Genomic DNA, 19,865 nt, shown 5'->3' with positions numbered 1-19,865 from the left:
AGAATTGTGTCCAAGCCATTACAACAAGATTATACTTAATCATTTCATTTATTATTTGTCTTAAATCTCATTTTATAAAAAAAAAATAGTGAATCGAATCGAATCGTGAAATCAAAATTGTGAATCAAATCGAATCGTGACTTGAGTGAATCGTTACATCCCTACTTACCACATACACGGAGTAAGGACAGATGACTCATAGGACAATGGCGAATGATTTGCAGATACTGAGCACCACTGACAAATATCTAATCTTGTAAAATGTGTGGTAGGTACTGCTGCTCCGTAGTATAGAGTCCGTGTGATCACGAATCTTGAAAATTAAAGTGAAAGTAAAATGAGAGCGCGCATTCGAAAGCGGTTTCAATGCCCTGCATATTAGAAGCGGCTCCCTGATGCCCGCAATTACCCAACTATATAATTGTGAGAGAAAGTATTGAAATATATATATTTTTTATCCTCCCATCTCGTAGGCTATTTATTCCCTTTAGGGGTTCCGTAGTACACTTAATTTCCTTTCCGAACACAGAATTGGGATGCGGGGGGTATGTGGGGGGGATCACGATGCCGGCTCAACATCGTGATGTCTGTCAGCCATCGGCGATGGACGATGGCATCGTCTATCGGCCCAACCCTAGTATGAAGCATTAATGACAACTTACCGTTTCCACAGAAACGTAACTGCTCCGTCCCCTGGTGGTCTGAGATTTTGGTAAATTGTTCTTTTCATTTAGAGTATTAGACAAACTTCCTTCTGTAGAAAAGCAAAACAGCAGTGCCAACAATTACTAAGCTGTGGCTGTGATGTAAAGACTCAGTATTTTGTGACAATGTACAGCACAATAGTTGCGGGTGTCACAAACAGCAGACTGGCCTACCTCTTAAACTTACAAGGGCTTTAGCTGAAGAGCCTGAAGACAAAAGAACAATGGATGAACAATGGACGACTTTGATATATATATCTAAACATAACATTTTCAAAAGAAAGATACGATTAAACATCTAAAAAAGTGAATCTTAAATTTATGCAACAAACCCTGGGCAAAGGCATAGGTAATAATTAAGTTCATATTCATCTTACTCCACAAAGATACTAAAGGTGCTAAAATATAACAAGCCTAATTCCATAATAAAAGTGCTACATGTCAATTATGCTTTGGGCAGTTACTATTACAACTTTAAATTATATATGTATTTTTATAATTTAAATTTTTTTTACTTAAACTGATCCACTCAGAAACCACAAATAATCTCTTTGTATGCATAAGCTGCTTATAGTACTGACTATATTACGATGTGTCTTTTTATCACTGCTCTAGTTCAATATGCAAACCATGCATTTGGGCCATTGTTGCAGATATTAACAGTAATAATTATAAAGTAACAGTAAACAGCAAACAACCGAACAGCATAACTGAGGAATTACATCCTCCGCAATCCTAATGCAATAAAAACAAAGCATATTCATGACAGTGGTGAAAAAATCCACTGAGATTTATTGTGATGAACCAGATAAAATCAAGAAACCAGTATTGCATCATATAGAGAGAGTATTTTTAACAGATGAAGAGTGCTGTTAACATATGGAAAGTGTTTATTTATTATACGGAGAGTGTTTTACTGGACAAACAGACTGACACTGATAAGAACAACAAAGCCCAGCAGCTGTCATCGAGTTACGACCCTATAAATGTCTGTTAAGTTAAACTCTGTCCGTATTATAACCACCACACTACTACTATCAACCGCAAGATTCGTTTTGGTCATAAATAAAGCATTATAAAGGGATTGTTAGGCGAAAACCTCCTCAGGTATGATATTTATTTATAGTAGTAGCTTCTGAAAGCTAACTGTTAGCTCGTTAGCTCCAGCGCTAATAACTTTGCGTCTATTTTAACACCACTCACAACAATGAAAAACACTTGAAATGTATGTCAAATAACATGCGTTATAAAGTGTCTTAAAAGTGTACACATGCTCGGCAAGAGAGCTAAGAAGCTTTAGTGAGGAGTTCGTTTTATTACTCACTCTCGTCTAACAGCTGCTCGAGCTCCGCCATCTTGAATTAGCCGCGCCGGTTTTTCAAAGGCCGAGTGCCGCGAAGCATTGTGGGACGGAGAGGGCAGTTCAAACACTCCAGTTTGCGCTCAAACTACCAAAATATTTTAGATTTCATGTACATCGTATGCAAATACAAGAATCTTAAAATACATTAGGACTGGTCAGGTGTGTTTTATTTGTATTTTTAGCCACTTTCTTATTTTTATATTATCCTTTTAAAACAAGTTTGAAAGGTTTCCTCATGACTACACATTAGGAAAAATCACTGGTTCTCAACCAGGGAACTAGGGCCCATTAGGGGGGCCTCAGGATGACTTAAATTACTAAATTAACTTATATTAAAATAATCTGAATAAAAAACGTAAAATTAAGTTGTAAACAGTATTTATTTATCCTATTTCATTGCAAAAACGCATTATTATGAACTTGTTTCAAGTCAAAAATGTTGAGAAGCACTGAGAACTATGAGTTTGTTGCAAAATCATAGTAACCACAGGTAAAACTATGAATGCATGGCGGTTAGTGTCAGAGTGTCGCTGGGGTATATTTGTAGCAATAGTCAAAAATACATTGTATGGGACAGAATGACTGATTTTTCTTTTATGACAAAAATCATTAGGATATTAAGTAAAGATCATGTTCCATGAAGATATTTTGTAAATTTCCTACTGTAAATATATTAAAACATAATTTTTGATTAGTAATATGCATTGCTAAGAACTTCATTTGCACAACTTTAAAGGCAAATTTCTCAATATTCAGATTTTTTTGCACCCTCAGGTTCCAGTTTTTCCAAATAGTTGTATCTCGGCCAAATATTGCCCTATCCTAACAAACCATACATCAAATGGAAAGCTTATTTATTTATGATGTATAAATCTCAATTTAAAAAAATTGACCCTTATGACTGGTTTTGTGGTCCAGGGTCACAAATGTTTGTGAAACTGAACAGAATCATGTGACAGAAATGAGCTTCAAACATAAGCCAAAAACCGTTTTATTTATGACGCAAAGACATTTGTCAGGACGCGAAACAGCTTCTTGTCCGCAAGACCGCTGTGGAGCAACATTTATCAAAAACAAAAAAAGATTACAGGTGCGTAAGTACAGCAGCAGCCATTGCTTTTAGCTTTTCATTGCCATTTTAGTTGGCCAAAGTACATTTTTAAAGGAAAGAAAACTGAAAAGCAAAACAGGGATGGTACAGATTTAACATACAAAATATTTGCCCATACATTGGCAATTCTAGTAAAAGGTTATTCAACTTATGGCAGGCTATATCCTAGCTTACAACATTTTTTTTCTAAAACTGTACATTTTCTTTTTTTTATATTGAGAAGACAAACAAAAATGTGTACACTAGATGTGTTACAGTTAACCTGATTCCAGGTTTAGCAAAACTATTAAAGAAAAAGTCTATGAAACATGGAAGACTGTCTACCTATCATCGTTGGTAGCTTATAAGAAAGATCTCCACAGATAAGTCCAATCATTTCTGTGAATATGTACCAAAGCCTGCAATATTTGCAACAATGCAGTGATACAATTTACATATAGCCACTTAACTTACTCCAAACTAACAGACAAAGCAACAGGAAATGTGCTGTCGAAGCGCTAGAGAACTGATTTAATCGTTTATCAACCCATATGCTGCTTGGTCTTGGTGCTAAAGCTGTAGCAGTGGGCTTCAGTGGCTTCCAAAAGCCTGTCCACCTGGACAGATCTCATCCGCCGTCTCACCACAGAGAGGTCTGGTAGTTGAAGCGAATCTTTAGCAGGTATTTTAGGTTAACCTGAGCAATATCATACACAATGTACCTGGAGGAAAGTCAGAGTCAAGGGAAACTGTGAAAGATAGTGAATGTGTAATTGTCTAAATATATTTGAGATGTACATTTACCTACAACAAGAGATAAACAACAGCAAGAAGGAAAATGAATGATGCAGAAAACAAAAAGGATACTCGTTGTAGAGCAGACTTGTGTCTTCAATATTTGTGTTGATGCCTTTGCCCAGAGGAACATCCACTCCATTCAGAGATACAGCAGCTCTTGGGTCTGGAGCAGTTCTTCCCAAACCTTCAAACAGAAGACATGTTAAAAACGTTTCTATCAGAAACGATGGGTTACTTAACGTAAACCCGGGTTCTTTGATAACAATCAGGTGTTTCACTATGGGAATCGCTTTGGGCGTGACAAACTGCGGAAGCTCCAATGACATCACGTCTGTATTTGACCCCTGCCAAAGTCATTATAGAGAGATTTCTTCCTGTACCCGTGCAAGGAGGGAAGTGCTGGTGAAACACTTCACTCTGTTATCAAAGAACCCAGGTTTACATTAAAGGCACAATATGTAAGATTTTTTTATTAAAATATCCAAAAACCACTAGAACAGTGTTATATATTTTGCTGACTTGTGTACTTACATTATCCCAAATGTTTCAAAGAATGTTTAAATCCAGAGAAATAAGCGATTTTATCTAGTGACACGGACCGTGTCCATAGTGTCACTGTGTCGCCCTGCCAATGACGTCATAACCCCTCGATTCCGGTTTTGTTTTGTAGAAAACATGGAAACACCAAAGACGCTTTAATATGTTGTGCGTTTTAATAGACCGGTGACGACCGCACAGAGTAGCATTATAACAGAACTTTCAAATGTATCTAGTATGATAAAACAGCGCTGCATTTTTCCCCCCCACATACGCACAACCGGAAGGAGAGGAAGCAGTCGACTGTGGCATAATAAAAGCTCCACTGCTTTCGAGCCGTGTGTCACGCTCGTTCAGCGGCCTCGTTTAGCTTCGACGGCTTTCAGCCTCACCCTGCTTCATTCTACTACGTTAATAAATCATTAGCTCATCCATGAACATGATTTCTGCCCGAGTCCTGTCGGATTGCATCGGCTGTGGGGATGAAGACGACAACTCCCATGATTCCACACTCAGTCATGGCGTCATCAAACTACGCCTTTGTTTATTTTGAATACGCGCCATCCAGTGGCGAAAATTACCTTTTGCCTTTAAATAACCCATCGTTCTTTTTCTAACTTCGCTTGATGTTTCACTATGGGAGATAAAGACCACTCCCGGATTGCACCCATGCCACTGCTATCCTCATAGCACTTAAATGGGCACAGACAAACTGGCTCCCAGCACTGCATGTGCTAAGGATGGCTCAGACACGTCCAGTCTATAGAACCGCACAAAAGTATGCGGCGTAGCCCAACTTGCTGCTGAACAAATATCTTGAACCGAAACTCCCCTGAGTAAGGCCCAGGATGTAGCCATCCCCCGAGTGGAGTGGGCTCTCAAGCCCTTAGGCGGTTGAAGACCCTTGCAAACATAGGCTAAAGATATAGCCTCTATGATCCAATGAGACAGCCGTTGACAAGACAACGGCTTCCCTTTGTGAGGAGTAGCCCACGACACAAACAGCTGGTCATGAGTCCTAATACATGCTGTTCTTTTCACATACATAGAGCCCGTACTGGACATAATGAATTCAACCTCTGCTCCCCCGGAGAAGAGAACGGAGGAGGGTAAAAACAAAAGCTTCCAGCTCAGTAGATGGGCACCTATAGGCTGTGTCAACTACCTTAGGCACAAAAGCCGGGTTAGGGCGAAAGGAAGCCTTAGTGAGCCCTGGAGCGAACTGCAAACAAGACAGACTAACAAAGCATGTAAGTCACTCACACGCTTGGCTGTTACTAAAGCCATGAGCAGCACCGTCTTAAGAGAGAGCAACTTAAGCCCAATACCCTCCAATGGCTCAAAAGGGTGTTGAGAAAGAGCTTCTAGGACGAAGGATAAATCCCATAAAGGAACCATCTGTCTGGAAACCGGACGTTTACGGCGTGCCCCTTTCATAAAACGACTTATCAAGGGGTGCTGGCCTGCCGATTTCGCTCTAAAACCTACACGACAAGCTGAAATAGCTGTTAAATACACCTTAATGGTGGAGAAAGCCTTCCCCTTATCTAGAAGATCTTGAAGAAAGCATAAAATATCCCTCACGAGCATTGAAAAGGCATAATATGAGTCTACTCACACCATCCTTCAAAGACTCGCCATTTATTGCTATAAAGTGAGCGAGTAGAGGAGGCTCTTGCACTCTGAATAGTATGTATGACTGATGAAAGCAGACCTGCTGCATTCAATTTCCACCTCTCACGGGCCAAGCCCAGAGAGCTATCCTGTCTGGGTGAGGGTGGTAAATTTCCCCCCCTGCCTGAGACAGTAGATCCCTCCATGGATCCATCCACGGCTGGCCTGACAGCAGTTGAACTATCTCGGCCACCCAATGTCTGGATGGCCAACGTGGAGCTATCAGTATTAAAGGGGTCATATGATGCTTTTTTAAAGATCATTATTTTGTGTATTTGGTGAAACAGAATATGTTGACTTCCGATTCGCATGAACGGTATACGAGTGGAGCTGAGCGGAGCACATACGCATAGAGCGGGATAATACACAGAGCTTCACACCACGTGAAAGTGAAACCTGAGCGGTGAACTCCTTTTCGGCAGCCGAAATTTCGGTACATCTCTAATTATTGGCGACATCAGAAATGGATATTATATAATAGATGCTTTTTTGAACATTTTAGCAATTTCAAATATTAAAAAAGGATTTTTTTACACGGCACCCTTGCTCTCGACAGACAGCACCCCGGTTGGGAAACACTGGGCTAGAGCATCCACACCCAGTGGTGCATTTTCCTCTGCTAGAGAGAAATACAGAGGACAATGAGCGTTTTCTTGCGAGGCGAAGAGATCTACAGCTGCCTGTCCGTACCTCTGCCAAATCTGGTTCACCACCTGGGGATGGAGTCTCCACTCCCCATACAGGGGGTTTCCCCTGGATAATAAATCTGCTCCCCTGTTTAAAATCCCTGGAACGTTAGTCGCCCTGAGGGATAAAAGCCTTGTGTCGCTCCACACGATCAGTCTCTTCGCCAACTGATGCAGTTGAAGGGAGCGTGTGCCCCCTGCCGATTAATGTAAGCATTGATGACACTGCCCCCAAGGGAATCCCCGTTCTGAGAATGGTGGGACTTTTCCAATTCCTGAGCGCTCTGACTCACGAATGAGTAATTCTCACCGGCCGGCTGAGATGCCGCCAAGAGCACAGACGTAACTGCGCAATCCAGCGCTGAAAATCCCTCATTTTGAGCAGTCCCAAATGTACTACAGAAATCATAGAAGCCATTAGACCCAGCATTCGTAAGCACAGTCTGAATGGAACCACTTTCCCCATCTGAAAGCGGGCGATACATTGTGCGAAAGATGCAATTCTCCCCTCTGTCAGTGTGACTCGATAAGAGAGGGAGTCTATGCTGAGCCCCAGATATCGTTTGTTGAGAGGGCTCCAAATGGCATTTATCATTTTTATCCTGAACCTTAAGCTGCTGAGATGATTTAACACCATCTCGGTGTCTTTCACTGCTTGCTTTCTTGACGATGAGTATATCAGATAATCGTCTATGTACGACAATATTCTTATTCCCTTGTACCTTAACGGGAACAGGGCCGCTTCCACACACACTTGGTAAAAACCATTGGTTTGAAACTCGTATGCTGTGCCTCGGTATGCAAATCTGAGGAATTTCCTGTGAGAGGGGTAAATGTCTATCTGAAAATAAGCGTCTGACAGATCGATTGTCACAAACCAATCGTTCGGACGAATCGACAGACAAAGCGCTTTGTGTGTTAACATTCTCAATGAATATTTTCGTAGGTGCTTGTTTAACACACAAAGGTCCAGGATTGGACGAAGGGCTGTGCCCCCTTTCTTCGGAATTACAAAATAATGGGAATAAAAGCCATTTCCATTTCCAAGGTTTTCCTCCTCGGGCACCGTTCTGATTGCCTGTTTGTTTAAAAGAGTTTCGGTTTCGGCTGTCAGGACACGAGTAGATTCTCCCTCGGCCACTGAGACAATCACCCCGTTGAATTGAGGTGGTTTCATGGCAAACTGAAGTCTGTAACCTTGTGAAATCGTTGACAAAACCCACGGATGAACCGCGCATGTGCGCCAAAAAGTTCTCTGGGCAGAAAGAAGTCCTCCGTACACTTCCGCCCAGCCGACGTCGCAAAGTGATAACGTCATCACTGCCACTGCACTGGCTCCCTCTGAAGGAGCGAGCGCTCCCTCCAGCGTTAAGACTGGGGGAGCGCTTCTCATACCTTTGGATTTTCGTGCGTTCATTGTGTCTCTGGAACATATCGCCTTCGGCTTCTTGCCTGGCTGCGTTAGTGCAAAATTTATTAATGTGTTCCTTGAACTCGGGGAGCATATCGCCCTCAGCCCGTGGCTTGGATGCGATGATGCATTTTTTATTTTGTATTTCCCCAAACTGAAAAGTTTGGGGAATTACCTCAATTACCTCTGATTTCTGTGCGTCGCCCAAGCCTGACAGGTTTAGCCATAACGCTCTCTCACCTGACACAGCCAAGCCCATCACGCAGCCACAGCCCTGAACTGCACCGTGGGAAGAGCGCAGAATCAGATCATTCACGGTGCAAATTTCATCCCAGAGTGCTGGGTTCGGCGCTCCTGAGTCCAACAGTAAAGTCACCGCATTCAGCGAGCACACGGACTGCCCTGCGTATTTATACATCCTCTAATATATCGACGCTGTCAGCCGTTCCATCTTTCTCGGCAGCGAAATCTGAGGAGAGGCAGAAATAGAGCGCCGATTCGGATGGAGGTGATAGGCCACTTAAGACTTTACCACTGGGGGTCCGGCCAACCCCAGCTCTCCCATCCCTTGAATCTCCAACATGGAATGCCGCTTGGTAGGGAGCTTGCTCTTAAAGGGGCTAGACCAGTAATGGAACATTTCCTTAAAGGGGTCATATGATGCGATTTCAAGTTTTCCTTTCTCTTTGGAGTGTTACAAGCTGATTGTGCATAGATAAGATCCCTGAAGTTGCAAAGACTAAAGTCTCAAAACCAAAGAGATATACTTTATCAAAGTTAAGACTCTGCCACGCCCCCCTAAAACGGCTCGTTCTAACACGCCCCCACATATCTACCTCACTATGTGGAAATATTTGCATAATGTTCTACCTCACTATGTGGAAATATTAGCATAATGCGCCCAAATGTTCATGCAAAGAAAGAAGGCGTGGTTTCAGTAACCGCAGTTAGTGTTGAAGCAGCATGTCAGGGAGATGCTGTGTGTTTCTAGGCGAAAGCAAAAGCACTTTATTTGGCCTTCCGAAAGTAGATGCATTTTGGAATCTTTAAGATTACTTACAACAGAACAGCAATGCATTTTATGGACGACCGTTTCGTGAACCTAGGAGAGGAGGTAATTCTGACTTTGCTATGACAATCTGGCGCTTCTGAATCAGCTACTGTTTTGTTATTAGTTTAAGTATTTGCTATTGACTGTTCAAATGCGGAGTTTTGCGCATCGTGTGTGTGTGTGCGTGAGCGAGCGCGAGAGAGAGAGAGAGAGAAAGAGAGAGCGAGAAAGAGCGAGAGAGAGCGAGAGAGAGAGAAAGAGAGCGCGAGAGAGAGCAAGAGAGAGAGAGAGCACGAGAGACTGGGTTAGCTGGCCAATCAGAGCAGACTGTGCTTGTCGGAAGGCGGGACTTTGTAGAAAACGAAGCGTTTCAGAAAGGCGGGGCATAGAGGACCTACAATAATGTACAGTATTTGAAAAATAATGTGTTTTTTGAACATTAAAGCATGTCAACATATTCTGTTACACCAAATACACAAAATAATGATCTTTAAAAAAGCATCATATGACCCCTTTAATGCGAGCAGGCACGGCAGCCAGGTGTTGAGCTGCAGGCTGAGCAAGAGGCAACCTTTTTCCATCATCAAGGTCCCTTTCAGCTCCTTCGGCATCTTTGGCCGTGGGCCAAGCTAGGCCCAATTTTGCCGCGGCTCGCTTGCACACCTCGTGCAAGTTACTGTCAACTTGCCAGGCCGATTCGTTGGTGCTCGGAGGCCTAGACTGTTGGACGGGGAAGAGGGAGTTGTTTTCCTCTTCTTCGTCGTCCATGTCTAAATCGAGGAGATCAGAGTTAGCATCGCTCTCTGCGTCCCCCGGATCACCCTCCTCCTGCGTGAGCAGGCCCTCAAACAGCGGAGGCATATCCGGGGATTCGACTTCCATCATGTCCGCCCAGCTCGTACTAGCTCGTGTGAGATGGTCAGATGCCGCAGGTTGTGTGGTCGCTCCAGACAGACATGGGTCCTGCTTGTTAGCCACCGCCACTCTCAGCCTCCTTTCCAGGATTTTCACCGGCAATGACGCACAGTGAGCGCATGTCTGTGGATCCGCCAGTGACGTTTGAGAGTGCTTTGGGCCCATACACACGATGCACATGGGGTGAGGGTCCCTACCTGAGACGGTAGCTCCACGTGAGGATGGACACGGGCGGGATGCAACCTCCCTGATCTTCGACTCATTCCCTTTGGCAGGGGTAATGGCCGTCGACATGGCTGAGAAGTGATGTAAACCTCAGACTCGTCACAACACGTTAGCCTGTTGGTCCAAGGTAATTAAACCTTCTGAAAGCTCGCCTTAACACGTCGCGTAAAGCCTAGTTGACTTGACGTCGCCTACTGCAGTAATTTAATATGCAATAGGCCAATAGAATAGCTCGCCTTGATGCGGACACTATTCTAATTGTTAATGTCACTCAACACAATCCAGTCCACTGACCTCGCATTCGGTGACAGATTCCAATGACGGCCCGCCTGTTGAACAGTTAAGCGAAAATCAGCAAAGTCAGGATGTGCTGAGAGAGCTTGCTGCAGTCTCCCACGGGAAGAAAGCGCGAATGACTTTGGCAGGGGTCGACCTGACTGATATAGGTGGGGCGGAGCATGGTCACAGGTCGACCTGTCTGTCAAAGACAGACGTTGTGTCATACGTTGTGTCATTGGAGCTTCCGCAGTTGGTCACGCCCAAAGCGATTCCCATAGTGAAACACAGAGCGAAGTTAGAAAAAGAACATACTTCTGGACTTCTTGAGTTTAGGACATTTTAAACAGCAGCTTAACTAAAAAAAATAAAAAAAACCTCTTTCTGGCTATTTGAAGAGAACTGAACTGAGCTGGATGATGACATCACTGAATCAACAATGAACTAAAAAACTGACTGTTTTCTATTGTTCTCTTGCATTATCAGCACATGTTTTTCCTGTTTGACTGTAAAGCTCCTTTGACAATCTGTATTGTATAAAGCGCTATATAAATAATAAAAATAAAACCATTTATAGGGGCATTCACTATAAACATCATCTATTTTCAACCGTAGGCATACACGACTTTCTGGTGAAAGTGAAGGATAGCAAAATAAAGTAAACTGTGACAAATCATACCCAAAAATTCTTCATACAGTGGACTATACCAGGAAAAATGATAAAAATTTGGGTCTAAAAATTATTCAGACCGAATCTGGGAAAACAATTGAAGTTCAGGTTTGCATGAAGCTGGATGACAGTATGCCCAGTAGACTACAGGCTGTCATTAAGGTTGTACCCAATATTTAAAAAATGTACAAATGCAATAAAAATATCGGTATCGGTACTCGGTATCGGCAAGTACCAAAAATAAAAGTATCGTATCGAGCGAGTATTGGAAAAAGTGGTATCAGTGCATCCCTATAAATAAAGATGACTTGACTTGAATGTAGAGCCATCTTACCTTTTACACTGTGTTTACCCTTTGGTAACTTCGTAATGTGTGAGGCCTTCTTCAATTCATGCCTTTAGAGTAGAACAAAAAATCACAATCAGATCTTTAGAGCAGACAACAATGAATCATAGAAGGGCACAACATACTTTGCCTTCCTAATTTCCAATCGTTGACGTACACTACTGTTCAAAGGTTTGGGGTCAGTAAATTTTTTTTTAAAGAAATAATATTTTATTGAGCAAGAATGCATTAAATAGATCAAAGTAACAGTAACGACATTTATAATGTAAACATATTAGACTTATTTCGTATCGTGTAGCTTTTAATATAAATGTTCTTTTTGGTTTCCACCAAAATATTACGCAGCAGAACTGTTTTCAACATTGATAATAATAATAAATGTTTCTTGAGCACCAAATTAGCATATTAAAATGATTTCTGAAGGAAATTCTGGAAATACAGAAAATTCAGCTTAGCCGTCACAGGAATAAATTACATTTTACAATGTTAAAATAGAAAACAGTTATTTTTACAATATTACTGTTTTTAGTGTATTTTGATTACATAAATGCAGCATTGGTGAGCATAAGAGACATCTTTAAAAAGAAAAATCTTACTGACCCCAAACGTTTGTACTCTAGCATATTAACTTGTTAAAATGTAGTCATCGTACAACTAGGACAAAAAGAGCATCTCTTACATGTTTCCAAGGGCAACCTCTCCTAACAGAATGAGGCCAACAGGATCAGCCTGGGATGTGTGGCAGTAGTTTGCACTCTTCGACACCATGTCAGCAAAGTAAACACCTTTGCCAAACATGTAACCTGTCTGTATTTTTAAAAAAATCACATAAACAGAATACATATGATTAGAGTACACTAGTATTGCAACATTCTAAATATTTTAACATTCTAAATGTTCGGCACTGCTGCATCTTTAAATAAAACATGTTTTGCAAAACCAGCAGCATGTTTAGAATAATTCACAAAACATTTTTCTGTTCATTTTTCAGTCGCTCAAGCATGCCATTAAAAATAAACAGCCATTTTAGAAGGGTAGAAAAGAATAATTCATATTTTAGGCTGGGGAGTTTAAAGATATTCATATTTTAAATTGGGGAGTTTGAGTTTTGAATTCTGAAACTTCTTATATGTGCAAATATCAAGAACATTCTGAATCTCCATTTCATGACCCCTTTAACAAAGAAACTATTCTAATACAGTTTTTTTTTTTTTTTTGCATACTCATTTTTTTTTCCAGAGAGAAGCAGCCAATGGAAATGGAGGATGCAGAAACTTACCACTGGAGCTTCAGGAGGAGCGATACGCAAACCCTGAGACAGGATACCTGCATAGTTGGTGGTGCGGGAGCCGTGCCACAACAGCTGCCGGTTGTGTAATTCTTTGAAAGGATGGAAACACTGGTACTCACCCTCCCTGTCGATCTTAAAGATCTAACAATACAAAAACGCAGTAGTCAGAGATAAAAGCTTGTTATTTTGCAGCTGTATTTAATGCACTAGTGAACTCTGTAAAGACTGAAAATTCTAATTTTATATAAAAAAAAAAAGTTCACATACAGCAGGCTTTATAAAGTTAACCTCACCTCCTCAACATCCAGTGTATAGGTGTTGTGAGTAGCAGCGTGTGTGTTCTTCACATATTGTTGGATAAGCTGAGCCTCACTTGATGACTTGTCGACCACCTAGAAACACAAAATCAGTACCAATCACTACAACATGACCACATCATGGTAACAGTGAAGAATAGCTCTTCCAGTGAAACACATTTTACCTCAATTTTGGTTTTGAGTTTCTCATAGTTAATGTCAATGGGATCTTTCTTATTGTCCTCCACTCCTCCCCGTAGCAGACTGTAGGCCACCTCAATGTCCAACAGGTTGTCCAGCATCTGCACCTTTTGCTATAATGGATATGCAACAGAATTTAGTACAACCACCACACTGTTGCCAGACAATCTTTAGATGGTTGCCCAAGTCGTACCTGTATGTAATCCATGTTATTCAACAGTGGTGGTTTCTTCATGCCGAAGTCATGAGGTATCAGTGTGTAGAAGCGATTGGACAGATCTAAGATCAGTGCTTCTGCAGCGCTATCTGCTATAGCCTACAGAAATTAATGAAAGCAAACATGAAGTTAGGATAAAGGAGACCGAAATTGGAAGAACCAGGCTTTTAATACATATATGCGGTTGAGATCCAGCTTTCAGAACCAACCTGTTGGACCTCACTCAGGAGGGAATAGGCACTCTGGATCTGTCTCTTACTCAGTTTTCCTAAAGGCATCTTCTGCAAGTCGATCTGTAGGAGAAATTACACAAGTTATCATCACATATACGACCACAACAAATATTAACAGTTTTAGTGCTATTTTACTATTTTCTTTAAAAAAACAAAAAAGGGAGGAAGTGAACACACCTCAAACTCAACCATGGCTTTCTTCATGCTCTCCACATCAAATATCAATCGTATAAGGTCTTGGATGGGTTTGTCCAGCTTGGACTTGGTGCCTGCGCTTGCAGTTAACTTCTTCACAGCCTCCTCGTCCTGGGTAAATATATGCAGAAAGCTCCATAACCGTTTTATTTAGATTAGAAACAACTTGTTTAATACTATAACACTATGTTTACATTGTAGGCTCTCTATCAAGGGGGGCCATACGTGAGCCTCGACACACTTCCAAAGTGAGATTATTTATTGTCTTTGACAGTAAGGGCCTTTCTGACAGCCTCTAATTCATGTTAACGGATGTATGCACAATTCTAGCAATGCTTTTTAAAATCACACTCTTATATATCTAATAGTGCTTTGGCTAGATGTTGTTCCAGTTCTTACCTGTCCGTAGTCAATCTCTAGAGGATAAAACTTATTGGGGTATTTTGTGAAGTTGCTGGAGGCCCAGGCATTCCCAGTCTTTTCCTCATACACACTGCAGAAATTGTCCATAGCAGAGTTCTTATCATAAAACTTGTCCAGTTTGTTTCCCCCAATGGTGGTGCCGACTCGACCCCATGACCTAAACACCCAGTATCTGAAAAAGCAACACAAGCATGCTCAAGACAAGTGACCTGTCTGGTCAAATAATTATAAGGTATTACTCATATAACAATTGTACTTAAGTTTGCAGTACCCTATATTCACACTTCCATAAGAGAAATACCTCATGAGAAACATTTTGAAGCAGGTACTGGTTAAAATGCTGCTTGTAAAGTAGCCTACTTACCATTACACCTAAGAAACCTGTATATACAGTATGGAATTACTATGGGTTACTTATGTTGTGCAATTAAATAAGCTGTCTAATGATGGACAAGTAAAATTATATTTTTGTAACAGGAATCCAAATGAATCACAAAAATGGGTTAGGCTCACTGTTTCTTAACATCATCCTCCAACAGCTGTAGTTTGTAGTATGAGTTCGTCCCTCTGACGATGTCCACGAGACCCAGTGTGGCACTGTAAATCTTCCCATTCTGATCCAGTACATGAGCACAGTTTTCCAGACCTGAGCAATCAAATCATGATTAAGGCATTGCACAAACAATATATATCAAACATATCCAGATATAAGATTAGCTCTTATCTCAAAGTGTTATGGAAAAAAGACTCAGTCTCACCTGATTCTGGATCAACTGCTGCCCCTCCTTTTACTGTCAGTTTCATTTTCTTTGATTTGCTTCCACCTGCCAGAGTAAGAAAACAGCATTATTATTCTGCAAGAGTGTATAACACTGTCTTTTAAAATGTACAAATGAAAAATCATGTCAGTGCATTTGAGAATGTATAGAAATGGGATCTGAAAATGCTTCTAACAATCCTAGAGCAAAACTACAACAACTTGGAATAAAAAAAACATCTTATTTCTTTAAAACAGTGGATTATATGTATACACACACACACACACACAATATATATTTTATGTTGATTAAATACTTATATATAACAATAAATAAAATGTGTATAATTAGATTTTATTATATACTTAATTTTTTTTTAAAAATAATTCATATATTAATATGCCATTATAATTTTAATCATATCACAGCCTAACATGTTTCACCCAAACAAATCCTGCTCAAAATCACTTCCAGATTTTGTTTCACTGCCGGTAAAACCTAAATATCTAAAAAATTTCATCTGGTGCAGGTGCATACAGGAGTTACATTTTTTAATCTTTCTTTATAAGAAGTTTTGCTGGAAAATTAAAATGCATCTTTCTAACCTTCTTCCTCTTTGACTCTGCCGGTACTCTTTGAGGAATGAGCGCCAGTGGATTTGGAGGCCGGGGCTGCAGCCTGGGACTCGACTTTAACTTCAGCACCCCAGGGTGAGATGGCATGCAGGGAGATGAGCTCCTGGAGGGCCTTGCCAGACTCCTTGATGTCAGTGAGGAAGCCCTCTGCCACCACACGCACACCTGCGTCCCTCACCTCCTCCATCTTCTTACTCATTTTTTCAATCTCCTCTGAGACACAAAAGGAACAGAGCAAGTTATTAATGAATTTCGAAGCGACACACGCCAACAAATAAACAAGCTGGCGACAAACCAGAAGGGACAAATTTATTAGTCGGCAAGTACAAACAAGACACCTAGTTAACACGCACACCTTGTTTTATATCATACTGAGCATAACTTATTTTAGTCAGTCAGCAATCTGTCTACTTTGACAGCAAGGCAGCTCACAAGGGTTTTGAAAAGAGTTACAGAACATCACTCACTCTTGCTACTGAGGCAGAGAGCAGCTTTGTTGGCAGAGCCTGTGATTTTTCCTCCCAGTTCTTCCACTGCATTTTTCAGCTCATCTTTGTTCTTACTAAGCTTTCCCACAGCAAGCAGCTTCAGTCCTGTCAGAGGCTTATCTAGATGATACATTGAGAAAAACAAACTTTACACTCATAAAAATTGAAAGAGCTTAACATAATAGTACCCGCTTAACTTGCTTTCCATATTATCAGTTTTTATCAGATATCAGCCATTTTAATATGAATTTTGGGACATAAGACAAAATTCTGAATGTAAACATCAAGATGCAAATAAAAATTTGTCTCTGCCTGAGTGTTTTGTTTCTAAAGTGCAAGTAATTTACTACAATGAATAAAAAGCCATGGTAGCCTCCCCAGTGTCTACAACTTACATTTTACAAGTAAATAAAATAAAATAAAATGTGCTATTATTGTTTTTGCTGTTGCACTAAAGAAAAACTATTCTCTAATCTTGTTAATTAGAATATAGCTGAAATACAATATAAATATATATTAGAAACTTAAAAGAAAATGAGAAATGCTGCTTTAGCAACTACCTGAGAAAATAATAAAATCACTAAAATTAAACTAAACCTACTAAAGCTGAATCGAAATATTTAAAAAAATAAAATAGATTTCCTAACAAACTAAAATGAAAATGTATATAAAAGTAAGTAAAATTATACATATATTGTATATATATATATATATATATATATTAGGGGTGTTAACGGTACACTTTTGTACCGAAAATGTTCAGTACGGGTCTTTCAGGCTCGGTACGCATGTGTACCGAACAATTCATTCCATTTTTTCAGGAAATTCAGACAATACATGCCGTTTTGACGCACTTTGCTGTGGCGAGACAGATCGCTGTATAGGAGCCTCAGTTCTAACGGCAGCGAGGAGCGCAATCATCCCTTCATCTTTATTACTAGTTTTCACGCGAAATATACATGAATAAACAAATCATGCCTGATGTAATTGCTCAATGTGTTTCAATTGTGGAAAGCCTTCATTAAAACTAGAGCCCGACCGATATATCGTTTTGCCGATATGAGCCTGTCGCAGATATATAGGTATCTGCAAATATGCCGCCGATATGAATTTTTTTTTACAGAACATATAACACAGATTAAATGCTTCTAAATGGTGTAATTACTTAGTTTGTCCAGCGGAGCGCGCTCCATTGTTTGCTACTGGCGACACAGGTCAGTGTAGTGTAGAGATGGGATGAGCTCAAATTTCACCCGAGTCTGCTGCTTCAAATTATCCGCCCGCCACCCACTGGCACCTATATTTGATCATCACATTACAATGATTCTAATTCTTAGTTTTGCATGATGGTATGATGAATGGATGGTTCATTTTTAACAGCAGGTTCGGGGGCGTTAGAGCTGATCTGCGCATCACGGCATGTGTCTGCGGCGCACCAGAGCTGATCGCAGCCACTCAGTCAATAGGCAGGTTTCCATCCAATAATTTTTTTGCAAAAAAATATTTAGCGCTTCAAAATTTTTACCGATATAGCCAGGGCCGCATTAAGACCTCACTGGGCCCTGGGGCTATGACTTACTGCAGGGCCCCCATCACAATAATGATATATATAGCTTAAAATAGGATTTTTGTCCAATCAAAATTTTTGATGCATTGCAATTTCACAATTCTTGTTACCAATTCCAATATCACAAAATAAAAAAAAATAAAAACTAGCTTAAGTAAAAACAAACTTACTGAAGACAAGTAAACAGTCATGAATTACAATAGAACAAAGAAATTGACCTATACAAACACTTAAAGCAATATATAATAAATGCATTTGATTGGTAAACCAAATTCAAATGTGACATTTTAATCTCTAATGGCAATGCATGGAATTTACGGAAAAACTCCACTAAATAATAGCGCTAAGAAGTGAGGGGCGTGGTGGGGCTTTGGCAATCGGCGCTACCGATGTCCGTCAAGCTACTCCACAGCCAATCACGGGCCCCCTCCTTGCTCGGGCCCCGGGGCTTCAGCCCCGCCTAGCCCAATGGTTAATGCGGCCCTGGATATAGCTGATGGAAATGCCATTTATCGATAAAATTTCTCATGTGTCGACAATCTTTTTCCGTTTAACTTTACTGCATAAATTCTATATCGATACTTCAAATGTCGCAAAATTTGTTTGGAAACACTTTTTGTCGAGAAAAGGGGCTTTAACGCAAATAAATGTGTTGTCACATGACAGAATTTGCCTATAGGCAGCATCCGTGTTGCTCACGTTATAGCACTGTTTCCCTGTAGTTCAAAAGCGCTTTAAATCATATTCATATTATTAAATTGACGAGTTACCTCTCAAACATACATATCTTAATTTAATATTCCTTTAATACGTTGCAAGTTAAAATGGATTTATTTTGTTCTGAAGATCTCGTTTTACGTGGATATTGGAACGATAAGTACAGCATTTTACATTAATTCGTTTTGGCTTGTTAGTAGCTTCTTATATTTTTATTCTTGTTATGTTCTGAGTATTCTGTTCTACTGTTAAATTTAAAGGATTTGTTCTGAAATGAGGGGAAATAAAATAGCATATTTTTTCAATATGTTTGGCTGACTGTATTTTATTATGACAATGAACAGGCTACGTTGTCGAGTTAATAATGCTTAACTGCGCGCGGGAGGCGCGGCATGATCACTTGATTTTTTTTCCCTTATAAAAGTGGAAACTACTTACAATAGCCTACTCCTTCATTTGTGGTCATATAAGAGTAAGACATTATTCAAAACTATTCTAAATATTTCTTTTGTTTGTGTACGTTCACAATAAAAACAAAACATTGTGCTTTTGTAAAATAAAGGAAACAAACAGGATGCTGCTTTCTCAAGAGCGCATCAGAAAAATGAAATGAAATTCTGTATATAGGCTAATTGTTGCAGTTTTTTTTCTTTTGTTTTGTTAATTCATTGATTATTTAGAAAAATATATTTAGCATATAGGTCTATTAATTTCTTTAATATATAGCTTTATAATGTTTTTCTCCATTCGCAGAAGCGCTGCAGGTGCGTGACATGACCATGTGAATCCTCACGTTCTGTTGTTTATGCTGCTTTTTGAGTGTATAAAATTAATCCCTGGAAAACAAATTTAGGTATTTTTATTGGATCACAGCCACATATCAATTCAAATTTCATTTAATGGTAATTTAACAATCTTGTCGGTTAACGGTTAATAATGGCTTAACGACCGTCGGTTGTCGGTTAGGCTAAATAAAATAAACGAAATGAACATTTCCTCTAAAAGTTAATCAGAAAAATAATGATAATACAACTGCACATATTTATGAATAATGCTTGATGATCAAGTATCTAAATAGTCTATAACAAAGTACAAAAA

At 40.1% G+C, this 19,865-nt stretch overlaps 2 protein-coding genes across 2 annotated transcripts in view; both read right to left on the bottom strand.

Moving 5' to 3' along the window:
* lin9 (lin-9 DREAM MuvB core complex component) overlaps positions 1 to 2,134 on the bottom strand; it is a 9,519-nt gene extending 7,385 nt beyond the window's left edge. The window contains exons 1-3 of the mRNA XM_016536438.1: positions 2,029 to 2,134; positions 879 to 911; positions 663 to 754 (exon numbers count right to left, since the gene is read on the bottom strand). Coding sequence (XP_016391924.1) covers positions 663 to 754; positions 879 to 911; positions 2,029 to 2,059 — 156 coding nt within the window. The 5' untranslated portion in view covers positions 2,060 to 2,134. The remainder of the gene's footprint in view (positions 1 to 662; positions 755 to 878; positions 912 to 2,028) is intronic.
* LOC107726741 (poly [ADP-ribose] polymerase 1-like) overlaps positions 1 to 19,865 on the bottom strand; it is a 33,876-nt gene that overhangs the window by 3,706 nt on the left and 10,305 nt on the right. The window contains exons 6-20 of the mRNA XM_016536430.1: positions 16,463 to 16,603; positions 15,966 to 16,208; positions 15,361 to 15,426; positions 15,116 to 15,248; positions 14,579 to 14,774; positions 14,162 to 14,290; positions 13,961 to 14,044; positions 13,728 to 13,850; positions 13,519 to 13,647; positions 13,331 to 13,429; positions 13,026 to 13,178; positions 12,426 to 12,553; positions 11,735 to 11,796; positions 4,025 to 4,139; positions 3,042 to 3,879 (exon numbers count right to left, since the gene is read on the bottom strand). Of these exons, the coding sequence (XP_016391916.1) occupies positions 3,798 to 3,879; positions 4,025 to 4,139; positions 11,735 to 11,796; positions 12,426 to 12,553; positions 13,026 to 13,178; positions 13,331 to 13,429; positions 13,519 to 13,647; positions 13,728 to 13,850; positions 13,961 to 14,044; positions 14,162 to 14,290; positions 14,579 to 14,774; positions 15,116 to 15,248; positions 15,361 to 15,426; positions 15,966 to 16,208; positions 16,463 to 16,603 (1,883 nt within the window). The 3' untranslated portion in view covers positions 3,042 to 3,797. The remainder of the gene's footprint in view (positions 1 to 3,041; positions 3,880 to 4,024; positions 4,140 to 11,734; positions 11,797 to 12,425; positions 12,554 to 13,025; positions 13,179 to 13,330; positions 13,430 to 13,518; positions 13,648 to 13,727; positions 13,851 to 13,960; positions 14,045 to 14,161; positions 14,291 to 14,578; positions 14,775 to 15,115; positions 15,249 to 15,360; positions 15,427 to 15,965; positions 16,209 to 16,462; positions 16,604 to 19,865) is intronic.

The sequence above is a fragment of the Sinocyclocheilus rhinocerous genome, unplaced genomic scaffold, assembly GCF_001515625.1.
Source record: "Sinocyclocheilus rhinocerous isolate Xijiao unplaced genomic scaffold, SAMN03320098_v1.1 scaffold786, whole genome shotgun sequence".
NCBI classification, from domain to species: Eukaryota; Metazoa; Chordata; class Actinopteri; order Cypriniformes; family Cyprinidae; genus Sinocyclocheilus; species Sinocyclocheilus rhinocerous.
This window is presented reverse-complemented; position numbering and strand designations above follow the sequence as displayed.